The 25423-nt window shown below is 42.1% G+C and overlaps 3 protein-coding genes and 1 long non-coding RNA gene across 4 annotated transcripts; all 4 read right to left on the bottom strand.

Annotated features, from left to right (window-relative positions):
- Window positions 1-4299: 4299 nt before the first annotated feature.
- On the bottom strand, window positions 4300-7184 carry LOC115677987 (disease resistance protein RPM1-like). The gene has a single exon (XM_030601238.2). It carries the CDS (start codon window positions 7144-7146, stop codon window positions 4327-4329), a length of 2820 nt encoding a protein of 939 aa, XP_030457098.1. The 5' UTR covers window positions 7147-7184; the 3' UTR covers window positions 4300-4326.
- A 4136-nt stretch (window positions 7185-11320) lies between these two features.
- LOC130140089 (uncharacterized) lies at window positions 11321-12560 on the bottom strand. Its single transcript, XR_008818084.1, has 2 exons — window positions 11896-12560; window positions 11321-11818 (listed from the first exon to the last, which is right to left on the bottom strand). It is a non-coding gene; the product is annotated as an uncharacterized LOC130140089 (long non-coding RNA).
- Window positions 12561-13050: 490 nt separating this feature from the next.
- LOC115668550 (probable carboxylesterase 8) lies at window positions 13051-14384 on the bottom strand. The gene has a single exon (XM_056318180.1). The coding sequence runs from the start codon at window positions 14279-14281 to the stop codon at window positions 13280-13282; it is 1002 nt and encodes a 333-aa protein (XP_056174155.1). The 5' UTR covers window positions 14282-14384; the 3' UTR covers window positions 13051-13279.
- A 1495-nt stretch (window positions 14385-15879) lies between these two features.
- LOC115665491 (calcium-dependent lipid-binding protein) lies at window positions 15880-24095 on the bottom strand. The gene is made up of 12 exons (XM_056318363.1): window positions 23894-24095; window positions 23548-23667; window positions 22162-22263; window positions 21774-21824; window positions 21230-21350; window positions 20491-20612; window positions 20258-20356; window positions 19306-19386; window positions 19113-19198; window positions 18279-18504; window positions 16713-16877; window positions 15880-16515 (listed from the first exon to the last, which is right to left on the bottom strand). Exons 2-12 carry the CDS (start codon window positions 23650-23652, stop codon window positions 16099-16101), a joined length of 1575 nt encoding a protein of 524 aa, XP_056174338.1. The 5' UTR covers window positions 23653-23667; window positions 23894-24095; the 3' UTR covers window positions 15880-16098.
- Between the last annotated feature and the right edge of the window lie 1328 nt (window positions 24096-25423).

Raw genomic sequence — 25423 nt, 5'->3', positions numbered from 1 at the left:
CTGGGGAAGAACTAATGACGGAAAGTGGAGATATTTTTCTTTTGTCTTTTTCTGCTCTTTTTATTTTTAATTTATTTTTTCATATTTTTTTTTGGGTGGAATTCTTAACTTTCGAATTTTTCTTTAAATTTTTTATGGAAGGTTGCTTAGGGAGGAAGGTGTTACTGTAGTGCGGTCCGTTTTGGCTGCTCTAATAACTCTACTTACTTCTACCTAGTCATACCAGCGAATAGGATTGTTTTGTAATTCAAGAAAGCTAGGGTCTGAAGTCTAAATTCGTATTGGATTCTTGAAAAATTCGGATCATCCGGAAAAGAGGCGATGGGTTTACGACGCCGATCGCTCTGAAGATCAATCTCATGATGATTAGGGTCCGGAAAAAGTGGGATGAGCGAACTGGGCTTTGTGAGAATGCTACTTGATTGTTTAATTGCGACCCGTGGGGCGGCATTTGCGATTTATTTACTTTCCTTTTTGGAGTGTAGTAATCCAAGAAGAAGCTTTGGTTTTTTATGCTGTTGTATTAATATATTCACTTTTCGGATAATATAATAGCAAAAAAAAAACGATCCGTTTGAGGATAATACTCATTTTATTTTTATTTTATCTCACAATATACGTTGACTTCCTAGAAGAAGAAAAATTCAGAATTCACATCTTGTATTCATGAGCCATTAGATTTATCGAGTACGATTTTGCCTTTTTGACAGCTACGGAGATCATTTAGCCGGAGCACCGGCAATCTTTGTGAAATGTTCGAATAGATGGCCGGGATGAAAAGTTACGATGTTTCTCTAAAAAATAAAGAATTTCGATCAAAGTGATTCTTGAGGCGACGGAGAGCTTATAACATTGTAACCAGATATTCGTGCCTTGCAGTCTTAATTTTCATAATCGTAATTTTCCCGACACCTATAAGACCAAAAAATAATTGCCCGTCTTCTTCTTCGTTTTCGTCAAACCGTCGTTCAATTTCTTTCCTTCTTCAGGGTAGACAATCACGCCGTTTACTTAAATGGAATGGGAAATCGCGAAGTTCCCTTTAGAACATGGTAAAACCGAACGTTTCCCTCTCCTTAGAACCACCCTAGGATTGAGAAAAAATAAAAAATAATTTTTTTTAAGCCACCATAGCCGACTAAACGGCAAGTTCATAGCACTGTCGACACCTAATTTTTTACCAGGGTTTTTACCAAATTCTTCGCTAAAAATCGATTGCATCGAGATTTCGATCGAAGGGGTACAATTAAATCATGCTCCGTGTGAGCTTTCCAACAATACCTAATGTTAGACATGGCCACGATTCGGAACCGGCCGGTTCCGGTTCGTGGCCATGTATGAACCGGCGGTTTCGGGCCGGTTCCGATTCTAGCCCGGTTCGGAACCGGCCGGTAAAAATTTAAAAAATAATGAATTATCAAATTATGAAATAATGAATTATTCAACATAAAATATAATCAAAATGTACATTGTAATCAAATTTGGGGAAAAAAAAGATAAAAGAATGAATTTTTTTTTTGAACGGGCCCGAAACCGGCGGTTCCGGGCTGGTTCCAAAATTGTTGGAACCGGAACAGGGCCCGTAGGCCACGGGCCGGTTCCAAACCGTGGGCCCAGTCAACGGGCCGGTACTGGGTTTGACCCGGGCCGGTTCCGGGCTGGTTTCGGGCCGAAACCGGCCCGTGGCCATGTCTACCTAATGTGGCCAAACCAGATTGGCGGAGCACCGGAAATCGCAACTTTTGGCCGTAGCCGCATGATCTCATAGTTGCCAGGAAAATTACGATCATAAAAAATCGAGTTTCGAGATACGAAGAACTGATTATAAGACCTTGTGAGTTTGAGATGCTTGGGGCGCGAGCTTTCGCTGGGTTCGAAAATCGGGGTCGATTGGACGCTGAATGAGAAAAAAAATTAAAGAAAAAACAGGTGGTCAAAGCTTGAGTTTGCTTAGCATTCATGTTTCTCTCTCATCCTGCTTGGTGTTCCCAATGGAGGAGGGCCAGCTTGCTTCCAATAAATCTTGTGCTTTAACTTTTTCATCCATGTTTATGTTGAGAAAACAACAACCAGCACCACCATTTCTTCATTCTTGGCAGCAGGCCACCGCCATTAGTTTCCCTCAGTTGCGGCAGCAACCTCTGGGAATCAGGACTGAATAGGTTACCTAATCTTCTTGTTCATCTTAGAGAAACACCGACAGGCCGCGACATTTCTTTCATTCGAGTGCGTTAGTTTCGCCCTTAACATATAATCGTTTCGGTGAAGATAGAGTGTTGTCTGAACTCGTTGAGATTATTTTCCTAGACATTGGATATATTGAGCTATATATAGAAATGAACCTCCATGATGCTTAGTTCTATACTCGTGAAGAACGTATAAGCCTGCTCTACTACATTTTTTTTGTAGTCGCCCTCAAAACTCATTGATGGTGTGCCCAACTTCTTGTTATTTATTCTCATTGGTCGTTTCCCAAGAAATAAATCGTCTATCTACTTAGAATTCTATTCCTTAACGAGCTTTTCATCCCTCCAATTCCTTGAAAGATATCATTGTGAAGCAGGAACTCAGGAACACATTCAACTTAGGGAGGAATGGGACGTAGAGCAGCATGTCTGTAGTTTGTCATGAAAAAGAAAGGAGCTGGTATCCTAGCCTGAACTAGAGTGCAGTGTAACTGAAGGTTCTGCTACCTAGGAAAGGAAGAGCTATGTCCGTTGCTCTTTGTATTCTATGTTCCCTTCAAGCTTGAAAAGATGACGATACTGGTGTGGTGGTAGAAACAATACAAGGAGCATGATCATCTTCCTTGTCTCTCATACTCTTTTCAAGTTCTGATCCTCAGGCCTTCATTTATCGTTTTTTGTCTTTTTCATGATCGTTGATTCTGACTTTAGATAACTTGTTTGGAGATTGAAATGAATTCTCACGGCAGCAATTTTCAAAGTGCTTTGAGCTGTGAAGGTAGCAGCATATTTCTCTGGAATTGTAGTAGCTGTTGTTTATTTGAAAGTTGCCGCTCAATATGGTACTACAGGTCCAACTTAGGTAGTTGAATGGTTTCACAGGTCTAGATCATGGCTGTATTGCTGAGTCTTAACTCCAATGTGTTAGGAATTTTCTTTGTACGATGTTGATGGACGAATGCAACTTGAAGTTTGTTCCCTGATGGGATGTGTAGGGTCTAGTTTTGCCAATGCTTCAGAGTTCAGATCCCAACTATGGTTGGTTGCTTTAGCCTTCTCTCAGAAAAAAGAACACAAAACATAACCAAAATAGCAGTAGTACTTGTGTCAGTTGTGCATAGCACTCTTTTCACTGGAGTAAAATGTTCTTTGAATCACTATTGATTATCCCTATGGCGTTTATGCTTGAAATGACACGTAGATATTTGTAGAACTGTAAAATTTCTTATGATAGTTTTTTCAAGAAACAGCTAACAAGGTATGATGGAGAGAACAGAAGTTTCCATTTCAGTCAGAGTTTGGAAACACGAAAATTCAGGTTGGATATTGACTCACTGAGGGCATACGAAGAAGACTTTTGGATAGCACGTGACACCTACTACTTAGAATACACTTCCATCTGATTACGGGAAAAAAAAAATGCACTACCATCTGTTTTCCAGTCAGTAATAGGAGGAGGAGCAAAGAGTCAGCTGTAGCTTGTTACCTCCTTGTGCTAAGTTAGATCCGAAGTGCAGTGCCATTCAATGATTTAGCTGTAGATGCAGAATCATTAGTGATGGCATTACTGGAGTGATTCCAACTCTCTGAACTTTATATACGAATGCACTTGGAAGTTATCATCAATAATCAACGTTTGCTTGTCAAATTTTCCTTGAATATTGTTGAGCATTCACAATTTATTCAGATGTTCAAGTTGGAGGTTTGTTTTAAAAAACATAAACAAGACCGAAAATAAACATAATATCTGATGAGACGTTCTCTCTATATTGACCCATCCTATGCAAGACAGCCATTTAAAGAGTCAATTTACCAAGCTCACACCCTGATGATGATCTGGTTTCAAATTTAGCAAAAGTTAAGGTAATTTTTAAACCATTAGCAACTAAACCAAACTTCTACAGAAGTTTTTGATATTTTCTCATCAAATTACTTCTACTCTATCATAACATAAGCAAGATCCAAGTAAACAGAAGTCACTTCCTTTTAACCAAACAGAAGTACAGGGCAATGCTACATGGACAACTACCTTATGCACAACAAGGATGATTCAATGAAAGTTGTCGTAAGTAGATTCAGTAACAATATACATGAGCATAAATCTATAAAAACAGCACTTCGTTTCTTACACTGCTGGGCATTACTTCCAACAAGGAGGAAGATTGCTTCTCTTCTTGGCCGCCGTCTCAACTGATTTAACGTCCCAAGCACCATTTCTCCAGTAGCCATAACTAAGCTCTGGAATATGCGCAACTTTCCCGTATTCTTCATCTTGTTCTTCTGGCTTAAGTTCCTCAATTAGTTCATCGGGCATGTCAAAAAGCTCCAGCACTTTGAGCTTGCTGAGATACTCAATTCCTGATGGGATATTTTTCAAACATTTGCATCGCTGGATGCTCCACTTTTCAAGGCAAGGCATTGCTCCCTCCTCTACTTGTATGAATGTAAGCTCCTCAAAAAAATCAAGACCTAATACTTTGAGCTTCTTAAACCCTTTAGCCTTGAAGCATAGTTTTTGCCAATCATAGGCTTGGAGTAACTCAAGGTGTATGAGATTGGGCAAACTTTGGAGGATAAACATCGGATCTTCCTTGAGATGGCTCCATTTCAATTTAAGTTTGGCAAGATTATGGAGGTTGGCAATCCAATGTGGCAATGCCTGCAATTTTCCCTTTAAGAACACTCTTTGAAGAAGCTGTGGAGGAGAAAAAAGGTTTTGCAGATCAATTTCAGTATCTTCAAAAGAAGAAACTGATAGCGCACGGAGATTGGTCAACTTGGCAATTGATAGGCATAGCTTCCTTCCTTCTGCTTTCTGTAGCTTCAGAATGCATAACCTTCTCAGCTGAATCAACTTCCCAATCTCTCTGATCAAGATACTGCTTTTTTCATCATCCGCTTCAATGTAGCAAAGCTTTTGTAAACATTGCAGAGCCCCAATTTCTCCAAGGGTCTTAAAGCCATACTTACTGTGCGAATAAGCAATATTTTCATAACGATATACAAGTAAATGACGAAGCCTGTGGAGCTTTGTGATTTCAGCCGGCAATACAGTAATAAATGTGTGTTTAAGATCGAGGGTCTCCAAGTTCTGAAGCATTCCTATTGAACTTGGAAGTGTTTGGAGTTTGGTGCACCTAAGATTTAGATAACGGAGAAGATGCAAGTCTATCACTTGTGTTGGAAACTTTTTCAAAGGGGCACCTTGCAAGTCTAGAACTCTGAGTAGTTTGAGACCAGAAGAGAGCACTCTATTTATGGATGATTTGCTTACCCCAAACATGAACAGAGAGCGAAGTTGCCATAGCGGCTCATTTTTCTGTGCAGATTCAAGTATTTTGTGAACTGAAAGACGACGAACTCTACCCGTCCACATTTGATGTTGTTCATCAACTACAGCTGCAAAGTTTCGATCTTCAGACTTCGTACTGCTAATTTCCCACAACAGGTCATGAACTCGATACATCTTGACCCTTCCATCGCTAGTTAGCTCAGCCACTTGAATGAGGCTCCTGCTTAGGAGATCCTTAAGGTACTCTTCTGCAACTTCTTCCGGTGTCTTACCCTCTTTTGTTTCAACAAGTCCTTCTGCCACCCATAATCGGATTAACCGCATATGCTCAAACTGTTGATCCCTAGGGAATACACTCAAGTGCAAGAAACAAGGTTTTAGGTGGTAAGGCAAGGCGTTGAAACTAAGAGAAAGTACCTTCTTCAAGTTCTTCAGTCTATCATTGCCATCAATTTCAGAACGAATACTTTGATGTACAAGATGCCATTCATCTATCCTGTCGTTGTCCTTTGTAGCCAAAATGCCACTAACGGCAACGATTGCCAAGGGTAGCCCCTCACACTTCTGTAAGATGTATTCACATATCTCCTTCAAATTCGAAGGACATGAGTCACCCTTAAATGTCTTCATGCAGAAGAGCTTCCATGATTGTTCAGCACGCAAAGGCTTCATGTAGTAGACCTCTCCAGCAAATTCCTTGCATGAAGATGATGCTATCTTCACATCCCTTGTTGTCATCATTATTCGACTACCATTTTTGTTGTTGGGAAATGCATATTTGACCGCATCCCATTCATCAACACGCCACACGTCATCAAGAATGATCAAGTACCTGGATCTTCTTCTTTGCAGCAAGCCCTTGATCATCATTTTCAGGAAATCAGTACTTGAAGTGTCTGTTCCACTGGGGACAGATTCCATGACACTGCTGGCTATTTGCTGAAGCATGTCCCTGAGGACTTCTTCGGTCCTCCAAGACGGAGAAAGAGTGACCCATGCGCAGATTGTGAAGTGTTTCTTCACCGCTGGATCATCGAAGACTTGCTTTATGAGGGTAGTCTTTCCCGAACCTCCCATCCCCACGACTGGAATTATTTCTTTCTCAAGAGGACCCTTCACCAACCGCTTCACCAGTTGCTCTTGGGGCTCTTCAATACCCACTAGATCAGCTTTTTCCAATAGAAGGGCATCTCCACACTGGTCGTGCCATGTGCTGGATATAGTAGAGGTGGAGCTCAAACCTTGATCTGCATCTTGTTTGAACGGGTAACACACCTTTTGATGTTCTTCACAGATAGTATTGACTTTAACACTTATGTCTCTCATCCGAAGCGTGATCCTTCTCCAAGCTTTCCAGTTCTTCACATAGCTATGTGACTTCTGTAGAAATTCAAGGAGTCCATGGCCTTGATGTTGCGCTTTCAGTAGCTTATACTCATCAAGAGCATCTTCGATGTCATCCGCAAGATTTCTTAGCTTCCTGACCGATTCTTTCGTGAATTGGCTACCCTCTTCTAGTAAATCTGCATCGCGTATGATGGCTTTAATGCGGTCAGAATCTTCTTTCACGGCATTTACTTCTTGCCAACCGTCTCTTACCTTCAGCACCTCATTCTCGACAAAGTTCATGGCCTTTGTAGCAAAATAGGTTAGTGGAGCAACTGCCATTCTCAAGGTTGGCAGCCTCAATTTGTGGTTATTACAGATGTTTGAGCATTTTCACTTTAATTCCACAAAATATCTGGATTATATACTGATTTTTAACTGCCAAATACCAGATTTTCTTGGTTTATTCAGTTGGTTTCTTGGGATACAGTATATTTCAATCTATTAACAATTAGACTAGCTTTCTTGTCTAGATGAGCATGCTCTTGAACAGGTCATGAAAATGATACAACCTTTGAATATGTTAATCTATATAATATCATTTTGAATTAAATTCTTGCGCATGGCCTCTTACTCAGATATCGAAAAGGAACAGAAAGAAAAAAAAGAGACATGATTTAGAAGAGTTGGTCAAGGGGGCAACATGCTTGTATGAGTAACCAGAATGCAGTAGCAGATGAAGTGTGATTATTCAAGATCAGAAGCAACATGTCGCATTCTTGCTGAGAAGATCATTACACAAAATAGGCACCTTTCATTGATCAAGTGACTCAGTTCTGATTATTTTAGCATCCGTCTTATTAGAGTGAGTTTATTTTATCAGCATGTTAGCATTCTGGCACTTTTCCAAGAAGATCGTTACACAAAATAGGCACCTTTCGTTGATGTGGAAGCGACTCATTTCTGATTACTTTAGCATCCTGTCTTATCTGAGTGAGTTCATTATCACAGGATGTCGCATTCTGGCACTTTTCTGGGAAGATCATTACACAAGATAGGCACCTTTCATTGATGTGGATGCGACTCATTCCGGATTATCTTAGCATGATGCATCTTATCTGAGGGAGTTCATTTTCTCATGTTCACATGTGAGTCGTGTTTCAAAAGAAACTTAAGGACTAGGCTAAAGTCAAAGCTAGTTTTCCTATTAACGGAAAGGTTCGAAGTTATCGACGCATGATCGCGGAACTTACCTCCTTCCTACTGCAACTATATCCATGTAACTTCAGTGTGTTTTTATGTTCTTATTAGATAGATGACTCTATCAATTCCTAGTTTGATGTCTCTTGCCTGGACCTGAGCGCACATGATGAAACATCGAACGCCTTCAGCTTTTGCTTTTAGCCATTGATCTACGTTCACTCCACTAAGCTTTCGGGCTGATAGAGAACGCAAGTGTAGTCTAGAGAGCAAGAACGACCGGTGACAGGTTTACCAGTTACCAGTCGAGCCCCGGGTTTTCAAGGCGACGGAAATCGGGACCGACTCGACGACGAGAGTTCTTGATAGGGGTAAACGAAAGAGGATGATATATTTGCATGCACGAGTTATGATTTCATAACCGCGGATTCAGTTTGGTTAATGCTCTGTAGTCTTTCACCTGTTAGGATAGTTCATTTTTCTATTCAATCTTATAGTACCAAAGTTTAGCTTACATTAATAATGCGGGGAAGCGAATTTTTCATTGCTCGTCCATTTTCATCAATCTCATAATTTTAGGACGATTACCAAATCAGTCCTAAACATGTTGTAGAGATGCCGATTCAGTCTTACACTTTCCTAATGTGGTCCTAAACCTTTGTGCAAAATTCCAATGTAGTCATGACCCCCCCTTGCCATCAGAAATTGCTGATGTGGCATCGCGTTCACCAGCGTGCCACCCGTACAACTTTACTTGAAACTACGTCCTATGTGGACTGCCACGTCGGCGATTTTTTGCGGCAATTGGCCAGAAGGATCATATTGGAATTTCGCACAAGAATTCAGGAATACATTAACAAAATTAAAAATTTTAAATCGAATTGGCATCCGCACAGTAGGTTCAATATTAGATTGGTAACTCCCCGTACTTTTTGTCGGCCCTTCTCTTCGCTGATATGGATGTGCACCTAACACATGATCTTAAAAAGATAAGACCATTTCAGGCATGTGATTAGAGAAATGTGGATTTGCTCAATGGACAAAAATTCTTCTCTGGCTCTTCAAGAATTTCTTTGTCGCTTATTTTGGTCGAACGAATGAAGTGAGCTAAAGTTCTCTTCATCCACATAAATCTACATAGATTAATCCCAAGATACTGATTTTGTCTCACTTGTACATATTACTCGATCACTATAACGTGATTTATGTTAGGAGAGCGCAGAAACCGTCAAGAGGGAGCCCAAATCCGAGAAAATGGGATGAGCATGTTACGACCCTCAATAGTGTTTGCTTTTTATTTACTTTCCCTTTTGCAGTGTAGTAATCCGGGAAAAATATGCTTTATCCGCTATTGTATAGATAGTCATTATTTAATAATGGGATAATGACACAAAGAGTCCCTAAACTTTGACTCAATGTGTAATTTAGTCTCTAAATTTTTAATTTGTTTAATCTAGTCCATGTACTTTAGCCTAATGTTTAATGCGGTCCTTAAACTTTTAATTTGAACTTTTAATTTGTTCAATTTGGTCCCTGAACTTTTAGTACATATTCAATTTAGTCCATGAACTATACGAAAATGTACAATATAATTCCTAAACTTGAATTAATGGAAGGACTGCATTGAATATTTTTATAAAGTTCAGGGACTATATTGAACAGGCAAAAGGACACCAGAAGTGCCACAACTTGTGTACGGCGATCACTTTGATGCCAACTTTTTTGAAAAACGATCATTTTAGTGCCAATGTTGACGTGGTTCGCCGGAAATCCGATGTGGCGCCGACACTGCTCGCGGGAGAGGTCCAGTTAGCATTAAAAATAAAAAACGACGCCGTTTAGCCCGCTGACGTGTACTTTTTTTAAAAAAAATTAAATTATATTAAAAAACAAAAAAACAAAAAAAAGGTTGCAGCAGCGGCGAGGGAGGCCTCGCCGCTAGTGCCGCCAACCCACCACCGCCGGGAAGGGCCGGCGGTGGTGGGCGCAGTGGTCGGCGAGGGTCGCCGACCCCTGGTCGAGGCCCGGCGACCCTCGCCTCGCCCAGCGAGGGTCGGATCCGGCGAGGCGAGACCTCGCCGTCGCGACCCACGCGACGGCGAGGTCTCACCTCGCCCAGCGAAGGCGAGGCCGACCTCGCCGTCGCCTGGGTCACGACGGCGAGGTCTCGCCTCGCCGGATCCGGCCCTCGCTAGGCGAGGCGAGGGTCGCCGGGCCCCGGCCAGGGGCCGGCAACCCTTGCCGACCACTGCGCCCACCACCGCCGGCCCTTCCCAACGGTGGTGGGTTGGCGGCAGTAGCGGCGAGGCCTCCCTCGCGCGCTGCTGCAACCTTTTTTTTTATATAATAATTATTAAAAATTAAAAAATTCAAAAAAAAGCTACATAATTTCCACGTGTACAAGTCAGACAATTTTTTTTTAATATAAATGCCAGGTCAGCTTTTTGGCCGGAGTCACTAAAGTGATCTATACTAAAGTGATCTATTTTCCTCCGACTTGGCACCAAAGTGATCCGAAAAAAAGTTATGGCACCAAAGTGATCGTCGTACACAAGTTGTGACACTTCTGGTGTCCTTTTGCCATATTGAACATGTACTAAAAGTTGAGAGACAACATTGATCAAATTGAAAGTTCTTGGACCACATCGAAATTTGGGTTAAAGTTTATGGACTACATTGAACAAATTAAAAGTTCAGAGGTCAAATTGCATATTGAGTCAAAGTTCAGGAACTATTTATGTCATTTTCCCTTTAATAATAGTAAAGTAACAGTCTTTTTTTGTTCAAAAGTCCCTTATTGTATTTATGAAGCATTATGATATATCAACTATTGGGATTAATTACCAAAACATTCTATTCCTTTTGACGAATCGCCGGTGAAATCCTCCCAGTTAATTTTGGCTGGAAATTGCTAACGTGAACATTGGCCATTCTACGTGGCACAGTCGGCACTAGCATTGATTTTCATAGTTTTTTTAATCTGTTCTTTACTTTTTTATTCTTCTTTCTTTCTTTTCCTTTTTCTTCTTCTAAGTCCGGCAAGGTTGTTGTCATTTTTTAGCACTGGTAAATTATATAAAGATTTGGGCTATGCTATATCGTTATATATAGTAATTGTCCGAACGTCACGATTTATATGAAAGAGAAACAAGGTGCGGACGGTACCGTCATTTTTCAGCATGTGATAATATCATAGGATTCCAATCCTATTTTGTTGACATTTGACATCGAAGTAACGATCAACAGGGACAATCAGAGGGGCATTTGTATTTCATAATCAGAGGCGAAATCTTGGACTTTATGAAAGACGAACAACTACAAAAGCATTTTATGAAAAGGGTGTCTCCATTGATTAAGAACGAAAGTTGGAGGCTCGAACTCGACTGTAAACGATGCCGACAAGGGGTCAGCCGGATATTGCTGATGAAGGCTCGGATCCACGAACCGGCATCATTTTTTGCAACTCTGACACTTTCAAAAATCGTCATTTACCATAACTTATAATCGCTCGTTGATGAATCACTTTGGGAATGTATTAACGATGTCATTAATGATGTGTTTCCATTGCCACGATCCGTCGTGATTCAAAAGATAAGATAAAATTACTCTTCATGACAAGGTTGCCTGGTGACTTCTCAGGTTTTCATTTTCTTAAGTTGGAGACGACTTTAACGTATGCGGCCGACCCCATGTGAACCTCGAAAAGCATTTAGAATAGAGAAAGATGGAACTTCTTTTCAGAGGGAGGCTCGAACCAGTCCCGGTCTACACCGTTCATCGTCGATCCCTTCTGGTGTGTGGAGAGCAGAGCCAACTGTAGACGATATACGGTGCGTTTGTTTCGTGGAATATAACTTATTTAGAAAACATTTTGTTAGAAAAATAAGGTACTTGTCATGAACTCGAGTCTCGGTCTTGCTCAGCCACGACCTCGGCCGCGACCCGTGAACTCGACCTTGAGCTCGGGCATGATCACTGTACTCGACCGTGACTTCAGCCACGATCAATAGCAGGTCACGATCGAAAGCTGGTTGAGTAGAAATTCGAATGATGCTTGCTTTCCCCAGCGGAAGGGCCGTGCGATCCAGTAACAGAAGGGAAAAGCTCAATTCACAAGCTTTATTAATGGAAGCAGCTTGTTCTGTAGTGATGGAGTTCCCTTGAAACCATGGAGTCTTTTCGATGATGGGGAGTTCCTCGGGTCATTGACAGGTACTTTTGCAACAAGGACGGAGATGATGAACCGATAGGTTCTCAAGAACAAGGGCCAAGGCATCAGCTAGAAACTGCATAACTTTCAACACGTTTCAATCGTGTGAGAGACTTCCTCCTAAGGTGAGTAATTTGAGGTTTCGTACAGGTTTAACTTAAAATTTAGAACTCACCCGTTGGAACAGGTTCTTCATTCATATCCTGGAACCTATAACTTACCTTGTTACAGGTTCCAGGATCGATTCCAGAGTCGATCAGAATTCCACATGTATTATTAATTAAACGATTACAGTGAATTATCACCTTTTATGATTACCACTTGCTGTTATAATTCACTGAATACAATTTATGTTTAAACACACGAAGAATATGAAAAATTAATAAAGTAAACAAGTAAATATCTCAGTCATAAAATGAAAGTTTAGACCAGTGGTTCTAAATTATACACTTATCACCAGAACCATGGAATATTGCATGATGGCACGAAGACATAGACAAAGAAAAATACAAAAACTTATTTCAGTTTTCAAGTGGAACCTAGAACTAGAACCTACCCATTGAAAGAAGTTTGAGCTTAGAACTTACCCTGCATACATTGAAACTTGGAACCGGATATGTTCCCACCAGTTCGGTTTTCCGGTTCCAAATTCTACTCTGGAACTATGCTCACCCTACTTCCTCCAACTATCTATTTATCTAAAGTTCTACATGTTATTATATATTTTTTAAAGATCACTGCCGGCGGTGATAGAATTGGGACATAATAAACTCTGGCAATGACAAGCGCGTGCAAATTGCGATACTATACATCTAAATACGACGATGGACATTATGATTGAAATTTGCATGCGTAAACTATGGCAATGAACAAATATTGAAATTTGAGAATTTACTAGCACGGAAAGATACAACGCGATGGTTAAATTGCGTCTCAACTCTTGAATACGGCAGGAACCTAAGACATAACGAGATTCGGAAGGCTCGCATGCACCGGGAGCATCGATCGCGGAGCATCTAAAAACACCACTCTCGTGCGCGCGCCGCCGCGGCACGAGTCCCCGATTCACATTGTGGATTTAACCGAGCCGTCGACGTTCACGAAATCCCTTATGATCTCCACCAGAGCCTGGGCCTTGGCCGGGTCGAACAGCTCCACCCCGTGGAGCCCGCCCTCGTCGAACCGGGTCGTCACGTCCGCCCCTCCCGCCTCCAGCATCCTCGCGAACATCCTCTGCCGGTCCACGAGCGGGTCCCCCGCGTGGCCCCTCACCAGGCACCTCGGGAGCCGCCCGACTTTCTCTCGCGCCGCCGTGCCGCCGCTGCCGGCCATCGGGTCGCAGTACTCGTGGGACCGGTCGGCGCCCTCGGGCAGGGCCAGCGACCACATGAGGTCGTTCGCGGGCAGGGGCAGGATCCGGTCGTTGCCCGACCGCAGCTCGGACTCGGTCCGCTCGACCCCGCCGAAGTAGGGCTGGTTCAATATCAGCCCTCGGATCCTGACCGGCGCCAGATCGACGTCCAGCGATCGCAGGGCCGCGTGGTAGACGATGTTCGCCCCGGCGCTGCTGCCCATCAGGTAGCAGCGCCCGAAGTCCGCGTGCTCCCTCAGCCACGGGTCGCCGCCGGCGGCGTCCAGCGCCTGCGACCGGAGCCACGCGAGGGCCGCCGCGGCGTCCAAGTAGGCGGCGGGGAGGCGGTGCTCGGGGGCGAGGCGGTACTCGACGGAGGCGACGACGGCGCCGAGGGCGGACGCTGTGCGGCAGCAGGAGTCGTGGAACATGCGGGAGGCGGCGCTGAAGAGGACGAACCCGCCGCCGTGGAAGTAGAGGACGACGGGGAGCCGGGCCGCGGCGGCGGGGGCGGCGGAGGCGGCGGAGCGGGGGAGGAAGAGGCGGACGAAGGTGGAGTGGGCGGGGTGGTGGGGGAGGAGGAGGGGGACGTCCTTGGAGAGGGCGGGGTCGGGGGAGTCGGGGGCGGAGGTGGCGGGGGCGGACGGCGGGGAGGAGAGGCGGGTGACGGAGCCGTCGGGGTTGGGGGAGAGCTTCAGGAACTCGTAAGGGTCCATGTCGGTGGTGGCCGGGCGAGGAGAACGTGCGATGGGAACGTAAGACCGAAGACTGCGTGGACGAAGATGACGAAGAAGAAGATGAAGAAGAAGAAGAAGAAGAAGATGAAGAAGTGTGGGGAGGTTAGGTGGAGCGAGGAACGACTTTTTCGCGCGGTTTTTAATGACTTGAAGTCGATTTTCTTTTTCTTCTTTTTTCTTTTTCCTTTTTTTTGTGGTTATGGAGATTGGAAAGAGACACGGATTTTTTAGGGCCGAATAAGTTACAAAATTTTAATTTTGGAAGATATGGGGGCCATATGCCATTAGGGTAACTCGTAATATACTATTGTGGGTGGCCGAGTGATAATGACGTCATTAATCGCGGGTTATATGTGAAATTGAAAAGGTCGACAAATTTGGAAAAGAGAATTTGTTGAGATCCAGCAGAAGGACCGGACCCCTTTGTTATTTATTGCTCATAACTTCAATCACGGGCGTTGCATGTTATGTGGAACAGTGGCATCTAACAAGACAGTTGGTTCGGTCTCGTTGGAGAGGTGGGGGGAGGTGATGATGATGCTGATGTCTCACCAACCGCCATTAATTATATGGTTGGCGAAAATTATTGGCAGAAAAAGAGAAAATAAAAGGAGGAAGAAGAAGAAGAAGAAGATGATGAAGTAGCAGCAGCTCGGACTCGGAAATGAAGAATTAGGGTTATGGCTATTGAAGAACTATATATTAAGCGATGTCAAGAAGAACCGAATGTTTTTCACGCAAGTGAGAGCTACCCAAATAAGGGACAAGCGCGACAATGGATTCGATGGTGCGACTCGATGGGACACGAAAAGTCGAAAGGTCCGATGATCTCGAATAAACTTATGCACGGAATGCATAACGCGACTGCCCAAGCGACGATTCCTTGTGCTACAAATACTTTTCTTTCATGAGATTCGGGATCGTTTTATGGTAACGTGATTCGCTTGGGGATGGGCGTTCGCTTGGTGTTTCTCTAAGTGCACTTCTCTAAGTACACTGCTCCTGTCTCAAGTGAGATTTGTGGAATAACAATTCACTTTGTGATTGAACTCCACGGGTGACACCAATAGGCAATAGCCAATGCGCAAGGAGAAGGAAAACAAATCAAAGCTTGCTCGTCCATAATCCATATGCTCAGTGTAAAGCCCGGCGTGGTCATCGAAAAGCGCGCTAAAGTACAAATTAGAGCAATTTATGGATTGGAGCGCGCAATGATATGCAAAGAGTCCTAAATTTCAAGCATCGAGTCAGCCGGAATTCATGTCACACGAGCAATGCGACTAGCTAGTTTCATGGACCTAAGGTGAGAAGAATGTTTTCCTCTACTAGTCATCAAAGCATATTTTGTATGCAGATGAATTCTTAAAAGTCAGCCAACTCCAAAATTCTAGGTTTTGGGATGAGAAATAAAAACCAAAAATGAAGGACAGCGAGATGCAACAGAGAAAACCTTTCTTCGTGATCCCGGAAAATTCAGGTTTCATTTTTTGTTGTTCTTTATCAAGAAACTGCCTTATCTTGAATTATCAAGTGTGACCGATGCAGAACGTGCGGAACAAACCACATTCAATGGATAATAAATCTAGCACGTGCTTTTCTTGAACTTGAAGTTACTTACGACAGAAGCTACAAGACGCAGGATGATACAGCTTAACTAGAATAAGCAACAGCGATTACTTTGCAACCAAATTCCAAAAGGAGCAGATGGAACAGCAGAAAAGAGAAGGAGAATGATCCTAATCAACGGAAGAGAAAACAGATGCTGATAATTCACAAAGGCAGCGTGTATATAGACACTACCGTGGCTTTGCACCGCCATTTTCTTGGGAGCTGTTAGCTGGGGTAGAGGTGCCACTCCTCTTGGAGTTGCCAGATTGTCCCGTGATGGTCCGTCCCATGAACTTCCCAGCTTTACTCAAGCCACTTCCCACAGCTCCGAGGCCGCTCCCAACCATCCCAGCTCCAGCACCGAGCCCACTTCCGACGACCCCAACCCCGGCACCAATGCCGGTCCCTACGAGCCCAACCCCAGCACCTATACCCGTACCCACCAACCCGACGCCAGAACCCACCAATCCGACGGCTCCATCAAGTGCGTCCATGGTACTTCCTATTACTCCTGCTGCTTTCAGTTTCTTTCTCTCCTCCAAGATCCTCTTCTCTTCTTCTAGAGCAGCTTGCTGCTCCTCCTTATTAAACTGGTGGTATAAAACCTGAAAGATGAAGCGTGACAAGAACAATATAAATGAGCCTCCATGGAAGTGAAAAAAAACAAGAACAGCAACAAGGTAGGTTCTAGCATAATGGGGAGAATCACTTTGATTTGAGGCTATCAAGAGAGTGCACTAAAAATCAGGGTCCATGAGTTAAAGTAACTTGCATTCCAAATGACCAAGGCAAATCAGTCTACCTTGACAGTTACTGTCCCTCTGTCCTTCTTGTCCTTTATCTTCAGCATATCAAGCGATGGAAGCAACCTCAGCTCAACTTCTTTCACCACATCAGGTTCCAGATCGATCATAGGTAATTTGGCAATTCCCAACCGCTTGTCTTGACCGATGTCTTTATCAGAAACCTGTCCAAGAAGCCCTCTAAGCAAACAGCATAGTGATAAACCAATAATTCGTGCATAAGAGTAGAAACGTGTGGATGTAAAAGGGAGTATGCCCACACACAGAGAAGGGAGGAGGCTGGGGGGAGGACAAATGGCAGAACCTAAACACAACTCAACATGATCAAGATTGCCACAAGCAGACTATAATGAACTCGTAGTAGATAAAAGCTAATACATCCAGGACAGTCACACCAAACCTCAAGGCAATAATTCTCATCTAGACAATCTCTTTTGTTGTTGCCCGCCTCTTTCCTATGTTATTCCATGTTTTAATGTCTGTTCCTGCCTTCTATATTCCATTTGATGTGATTACGTCCCCGGGACCCATTTCCTGACGACTAACAATAAATTTTGGAAAGGAAATTCGCCCAATAATACTAAGCTTTACACAAATATTGAATCCTTCAAGTAAAATGAAACAACAGGCGAAAATAAATTTTTAAGGGATCAATACAGAAACCAACGATCTCGTCAAACATCAAGACCATCAAAATCATGCAAAAGATGGATTTACTTTCAGAAAAAAGTATCATATTATGTACTGAGATTCATTGCTCGGCAGCAACACAACTCTAAATCTTAGAATTGAAACACCCCAACCCTCCGACCACCCCCCCCCCCCCCCCCCCCTCCTCTTTCTTACATCCTAAAAGTTTAATCTCGAACAAATCATAATAAAAGTCAGCACAAGAGATGTACAGGTTCTTGGATCTGGGAAAAAAAGAAATTCTAATTGGTTCGCATCAACCTAGTGAAACTTTTACCATTTGGAAATGTGATGTATTAGACTCTGCCAGCTATGCAGCTAAACCTTCCAAAAAGTAAAACTTCAACTTGATTTTAAGAGTTATGGACAATCCGGAAATTCCATAAAATACTCTAAACGCCTATTGAAGCTTAGCATTTCATGGAACTGGGGACAGATCTAGCTCACGAGGTTCCCCAAATTCTTGGCCAAAACTCTACTTTAGCTAAAAACTTGATCTCATTGATATTCTTTCCATCTAGAAACAAACAATGGCGTTGTACAGATAGCCACAGAAAGGAAGAAATTGTGCTGACAAAACAAAGAACCCATTGCGAGCTTCTCATTAGTTAATATTAACTAGTATTCAAACACCGGCATCTTCGACAGCAAATGAAACCACACAAAATTCCAAAAATAAGGAAACTTTACAGCACATGCACTTGCACAGAGGCAAACAAAGAGATTAAGGACAACCATGAAGATAGAATTTAAGCAGAAATCACAATAAGGCAGTGCTCCTACTCTGGAAGACACAGCATGCACCGAAGTGAGAAAGACAATGATGCATATAGTGAGAAAAAAAAAGAGGTTAAGAAGAGGATTTGATGCAGAACCTCAACAGTAAGAAACTGAGTCTCCTTGTCTTCTACAATAAGCTCAAACGTTTGGTTCCAAACAGGATTAAGGTTGTTATCTACAACCTTTGTTTTAACTTTAAACAAAGGTCGTATATACACAACAACGTATGGATCTGACTTTCCAATCATTTCCATGTTCTTCAGATCATTTGCTTTAACCACCGTAACATTAATCTTCCCTTGCGGTTTAAGTTCTAATTCACTGCATAAACAGAAAGAGTGTCATATACAAGCCAAGACCTAGAACCAAGAAAGAACCCAACAAGAGAGAATTAGAGCTTTTATGAGATATATACTAAGAAGTAATAAAGGGAACCACCGGCATGACATACAACTTGAAGATGCAATGCAAACATAACGGATTATGAAAAGAACATTCACCACTACTGGTAACTACCACCATTTATATACCACCATCGGCATGAGGCCACAAAAGTATAGGTAAAACTTGCTATCAACCAATTTACAAACTTGAGCTTACTGATGAGTACACTGGTACAAAGAAACAATACATTATCATAAGAAAAGAGAAATACCCTCCTTCACCAATGAGGAATATTAGTTAATGCTAACACGTGGAATAAACACCAGAAAAACCAAGCTAGGATATTCTTGCTTTAATGAAATTGAAACTTTTCCTTGCACACATAATTCAAATTTCCAGTCAAACGCATAAGTCCAAATACTTGAAGTTCTGCACACTGCTGAGAATTAGTTTTCTCCCGAGTACATGGTAAAAACATTACTTCTGATGAAGATTGACATTATGGAAAACTCGGAGTGAGAAAAGACCAAGAATTGTCTCCTTACCTCGTGTCTACCGGAATACCCCCAATTGGAACAACAATTCTGTGAGGCCATTGAAGCATATCTGTGACAATCGAATTTACAGTATCCTGCCAAATTTAGAGGTAAACAAATGAATGAATCATACTAATCGCTCTTAATAAAAGAATCAGCGAGAAGAAAGACAAGTTTGGGCGATGAGTTTGGTAAAACTTACATCAATCATGTCGGAAAGTCCTGGAATGGCTGTTAAGCTTCCACCAACTGCTTTAAGAGTGTAATCAATCCTAGGCTTGGGCTATTGGCACAAAAGTATCAGTGATGTCAGGGAAACTACCTTTGTAAGTCCAACTAAATATATATAGCTAAATGAGATCTTATCTTTCCAGGGAACATATCAAACATATGAATTCATAATGAAGGGATTCGCTTAATTAGTTAGAAAAATTAGTCATTCCCAGAACAACTATAGGAAACAATAATTGCTGCAGAAATAGGCAACCTCCAGTCAGCTATAGGAGGCTCCAATACAAACACATTATGGGCAATATCATAAATGGGACAAAAACAAGCAAACAATACTTTTTACTTCAGAAAATTAATATGCTAGAAAAAGGGGAAAGTTTAGGCCCACTTTGATTTCAGAGAATTCTCAAACATGTTTCAGCAAAACATATTCTTCTCTGTGTTGTGAAACTGGAGGAGTTTTTTGTTTTAAGCTTCTATAAGGGTTCATGAAACTTCCTTGAAATTTCATTTGAAAAAAGAGAGAGAAAGGAGCAAAAGATGTCAGTAATTCAATTGTATTTTTTCTACGTTTATACGACAATTAACATTATTAAATCTGACTTTATAACGTCAGCACTAAAAAGATAAAAATGTAAAGACATAGCCAAACATGTTTTCCAATTTTCTTTTCTATGGAGTATCCTCATATTCATTCACCAAATGCCTTTTCAAGAAAACACAAAAATTAAAATTGAAAACTGTTTTCATTTTCATTATCGTGAAACTGAAAAATACAGTCAGTTTCCTTCTCAAACTTAACTGTCACAAATACAAAGTTCAGCCGGTACTAAGTCAAGGGTCCTTCAAATAAAAAAAAATAAAATCCTACAATCATGCACAAAAGGTGCATTCTCAAATACCAACAGTAATCCTATACTAACCTCAGAAAGCAATGCCACAACAACCGCTGAAATGCAAGGTATCTCTTCAGCAAGTTGGAAGATGACACGAACTACAGTAAAAACTTGAAGATCTTTCAACTGTCAAAAAGCAGAAATGGTGAGAAAGCATTATCAAAATTGCATGTCTCAGATCTATAAATCAGCTTGAATACACACGAGTCTTGAACTAAAGGTACGATAAAAAAATGCTCAGGCTAATACACCACACCAACCTGAATGGGTATCGAAGCAACAACTGCAGCTTCAACTCCTAGAATGATGCTTGGATCACCTCCCCATCGGAAATCAATGTCCATTATGATCTGACCTTTCTTAAGACTCTGAACACGAATACCTAAGTAATTACACAGCAGATATACTTTAAAAATAGGATCTTCAAAATACAAATCAACGAGGATAGTGGGCAAACATTACTGGTGATAAACAAAGCTTAAAATATAATCGTATAAAGGAATAACAAGTCAAAGGAGAATAGACCATTATTTAAAACGGCTTAATAAAAGAGACCGACTATAGAACGACTTCACACCAGCAAAATGAGCAATAAACATCGAAATTAGCCTCAGTCTCAGACCAAAAGAATACTGAAGTGAAACAAATTGATGTTTTGAAACATTCAGGCAACCAAATGGCGCAAAACCATAAGAAGGAAATCAGAGGAGACAATTACAACAGCGATGAAGAAAAGTATGATAGAGGCAAGTTATAATTATTTTAAGACCTTGTTGCACAAAATAAAACAAATTTGAGGTTTAAACGGAGTATCTTTCAGGAACTATAGTCCGACTCTTGTCAAAGTCAGAAAAAAAGAAAATACAATCCAGTAAAGCTCAAAAGCTAATCTTGGATTCAGCTTAATGATCGACACTAAAGCTAACTACAAGTAAGCAAGGGAGACATATGAGTTCAAGAAGACAGAGATGCAGCAAAGATGGCACATTTACTCAGTACCTTCAATTTTCGGTGCCACAGTTCCTAGGGAAAGCTTGCTGAATTTTAATGAAGTAATTCCCGGAGGTCTGTAATCTTCCAACAATGGCTCCACAGACTCCTTAATCACCAACGTAGCCGCCTGAGGAAGAGAAAGCAAACGTTTTACTTGAGCTGAGATAAAGTAAACTAGCAGTATGAAGACTGATAGTACGTTTCATCTTTTGACAAACCATTCCTCTCTTGGCTCATCTCAATCAGTCAAAGATACAAACTATCATATGTAAAGCAAAACTTTCAAGTGAGAGTCAATGTAACAAAGATCAAAGAAATCCAAATCCAATACACTTTGGGGGTATCAAATCCAACTGCAAATTTCCACACCATGTCTGCCATTGATACTATTTTTAAAGTCATTGTGTGCACACGCAAGCTTCAGAACTTGGTGCCTGTCAGTGCGTTCTATTGCCAGAAAAGGTGCTTCATCAAAATGCACAAGTACAAGATGCAGCTTACTATGCAATAACCCATATGTGCATATAAAAACACAGATAAAGTATATTACCTCAGCAACGAAGGGCCACAATTTGCTCAGTTGCTTGTTCAGCCATTTCACCTGTGAGACAATAGGCACATGGAACAATGTCGCAGCAGAGTAATAGCATTACAAACCACATCGAGAGGAAATTTAAAATCACAGGAGAAGCCTTTCTAATCACAAGTCACAGAGTTGTTCTAGAGCTCCACATAAGGATATCCAAGGATTATAACTATCGCTAAGGAAAACACCATCTCGAATTCATCATGCCGACTGATTCACAAGTAATATGCAAAGAAAAGAATTATATCTCTACTGCTGAAAAAAACAGGCAGAATAGGCCATGGAATACACATTCAAGATTATATCCAATCTTCAATATTTAAAGAGAAAACTCCCGGAAAAAGAAGCCAACCTGCTCAAAAACTGGAAAAGATATCCATTCTGGAAAGTTATCACCACAAATCTTCTTCAAATCATCTCTATTGAGGGACCCCAGTAATTTGATGTCGACAGCCTACAAGACATATAAAAAATTGCTACACTTTCCTGGAAACGTTGATATAGTGTTGGAAAGAACCGCACATTCAAGAAATTGAGCTGCGCAAAATGTTCATGTACTAACTGAAAATCTTCCACAAACATCTTCCAGGGCAAGATCCACACTGTAAAATATAAATGCACCATAGAGAGGAGACACCAGCTATGAAAGGGTAGTTAAATATAGAACAAAAATCATTGAGACGGGATGAAAATGAGTAAAGAGCCTCGAGAAAGCTGCATAAGCTTTCTAACCTTCCTTTTCTAAGCCACATATGATCCGAAATCTAAAAGCTGGTGTCTTCATTTATTAAGTGAAGTTGGTGTATCTTTATCGTTGAAAATTTATCCCATTCATTAGGGCATCAAAAAGAACTTGCCATGCCATCTATCAATTTTACATATCATTTCAAACAGAAGACTTTGGAATTACCAGAAGAAGATAGTTCTCAACTTCAGCTCGAACTAAAGAATAGCTTATGTGATTTCTCTAGAAACTAATCAATATATTGAACTATATTTCACATAACTTCTGTATTTCAGGTAACTTTCAAAGTAACCCTGTGCATCTCATCAACACAGTGAGTACCTGTACTTTACACATTGGTAAAAATACGTATTGTCTGACTTCTGTAAGACAGAATTTCTAGCAGAAACATTCGAATTCCTAAGCCACCAAATCGAGTCTTAAAGCTTAACAGATGTCGGAAGAGCTATTTTGACCAAAATTTCTAGACTCCCCTCCTATGGTACGCACGCATAATCCAGGGTATTCGACCATCACGTCGACCCTGGAATATCTTGTTCGTTCCGTCGCTGTAAACCCATTTCGCCTGTCGAGAAATTCGTAAGGAATGCGGTTTTATTGAGACAAAGATAGGCCAAAGGCTCTACTTTTTGTATAAAGAAGATGGGGGAAGGGATGGCTTTCCCAACAAACAAGTCCGAATTTCGGTGCCCTGAGATTGCTGGGAATCAAAAGAAAACATCGATGACCCATACAACTTCTCAGAGCCAGATGATAATTCAGTCCTCATAACTCTCCTAGCACTGAAGACACTGAGAAAACCACATCTCGGAAAAGACGCCGCAATTCCAAAACAGCCCACCCGAACTTGTTCCCACCCGGGAAACGAAACCGGAAAAGCCAACAGAACCGCTCCACTTCTACGGAGTGTTTCATCATCATCATCATCATCATCCAAAAATGACGAGCGAAACGAACGACGCCGCGTCAAGTCAAGGGAAAAACCCGACTCACCTTGGCCGTGCGCTTGGAGCCGCGATACCTCATCATGTGGCGCCACCCCGCCATGATCGCGACGCCGAAGATGGCCCCCATGAGAATCCCCGAAATCAGCCCCATTCTCCTCCCGACCTCCTGCCAAAAAAAAAAAAAACCACCCCCGAATTACCAAAAAACCAAACCGCCGCGGGGGAGAATTCCCCGCTCCGACGGAAGCCCGAGGAACCAGAAACGCAGGAATCCCCCCCCCCCCCCGCCGCCGCCGCCGCCGCCGCCGCAGCAACAGCAAGCGCACAAACCGGCTCTGGAGAGAGAAAGAAGAGAGAGAAGGAAGAGAGAGAAGGCAGAGAGATGGACTCACTGGCGAGAGAGAGGAACGCAGGGGGGTGGGGGTGGGGGTGGGGGAGGTGGAATTGAGAGATCCGGCGGGCGGAGGAAGAGGAAACGGAAGCGATCGGACGCTAACGGAAACTCATCACCACCATTAACTCTCTCTCTCCTCTCTCTCTACTCTCTCTACTCTCTAGAAAGGAGGCAGTGGAGGAAGGAGGAAGATGAAGGAGAGGATGAAGGAGGAGGAGGAGGAGATGCAGGAGGCGTCGGTTTCACAGCGTGCGATGCGGAAGCTGGCGAAGATATTATTAATGGCGTCCCCCCTCATGACATTACTCTCCACGGAAGAAGGAGAAGAAGAAGTAAAAAGTTAAAGACGTCGGCCACAGGCCAGGGGGAGGGACAGGGAAGAGTGTGGCTCTCTTTGATTTCTCTCCCACTCCTCCGCCCCCCACTTTAATTTTCCATTCTTTTTCGGATTTCTTTCCTCTCTTTGCTTCGCTCTTTTTTGACTTTTTTCCCAAAAAAAAAATTCTTATTCTTTCCTCATTCTTTGGGCAATTCTGTCCTCCTCCGTCTATGGATTAAAATTATCAAAAAGCTCCCACGTTTTTTGTCTTGGGTCTGCTCTTTCTTCTGCCTCCCTTTTTTGTTTTTTCTCGATATCGGACGTTAATTAATTGCCAATCAGGAACGGTCCGAAAATTGGGTGAAATTCACGGGGCCTCCTTCGAACCTTTTCGGCCCGACCGGCTCTCTCGCCGGTGCACATGAACTGCGCCGCTTGCGCGTATATCGGGGGGTAAAAGTTGTGTATCTCTATACGATGAAGCCAATCGATCGTAAATTATGTTCTTACGATCGCTTCGTTTCTTTAAGGGATAATGACACAAACAGCCCCTGAAATTTGACTCAATGTGCAATTTGGTCCCTGAACTTTTAATTTGTTCAATGTAGTCCCTGAACTTTAACCTAATGTTCAATTTGATCCCTGAACTTTTAATTTGTTGATGTTGTCCCGAACTTTTAATATGTGTTCAATTTAGTCCCCGAACTATTTGAAAACGTTCAATATAGTCTTCCATTAATTAATGGAGGACTATATTGAATATTTTTATATAGTCGCGACTAAATCAACACATATTAAAAATTCGGACAACATCAACAAATTAAAAGTTCGGACCAAATCGCATATGAAAAAGTTCGGGACTACATCAACAAATTAAAAGTTCGCGATCAAATCAATATCGATCAAAAGTCATTAACTGTTTTGTGTCATTTTCCCTTTCTTTTACCTAATCAAATCGCGATCTCACCGAATCATATCTCGCGCTTTCCCGATGCGCACGGGGATGATATTTCTTGCAAACGGGGAGGGGCGTTTTTGTACTTCTTCCCCCCCCCCTCGGATTTAACTCTTCGCCGATATTGATATTCCTTTTTTAAATTTTAATTTAATACTATTTCACCTCTTTTTGTCGCGTCCCCTTCACTGATGATGAAGGGGTCCCGAATCCTCTTTTGTCTCAATGCGTTTTTCTTTTGTTTATTCCCCCAC

The sequence above is a fragment of the Syzygium oleosum genome, unplaced genomic scaffold, assembly GCF_021117445.2.
Source record: "Syzygium oleosum isolate NSW1041296 unplaced genomic scaffold, Sole_v2.1 Sole_v2.15, whole genome shotgun sequence".
NCBI classification, from domain to species: domain Eukaryota; kingdom Viridiplantae; phylum Streptophyta; class Magnoliopsida; order Myrtales; family Myrtaceae; genus Syzygium; species Syzygium oleosum.
The sequence above is the reverse complement of the archived record's forward strand: the minus strand, read 5'-3'. Positions and strand labels throughout refer to the sequence as shown.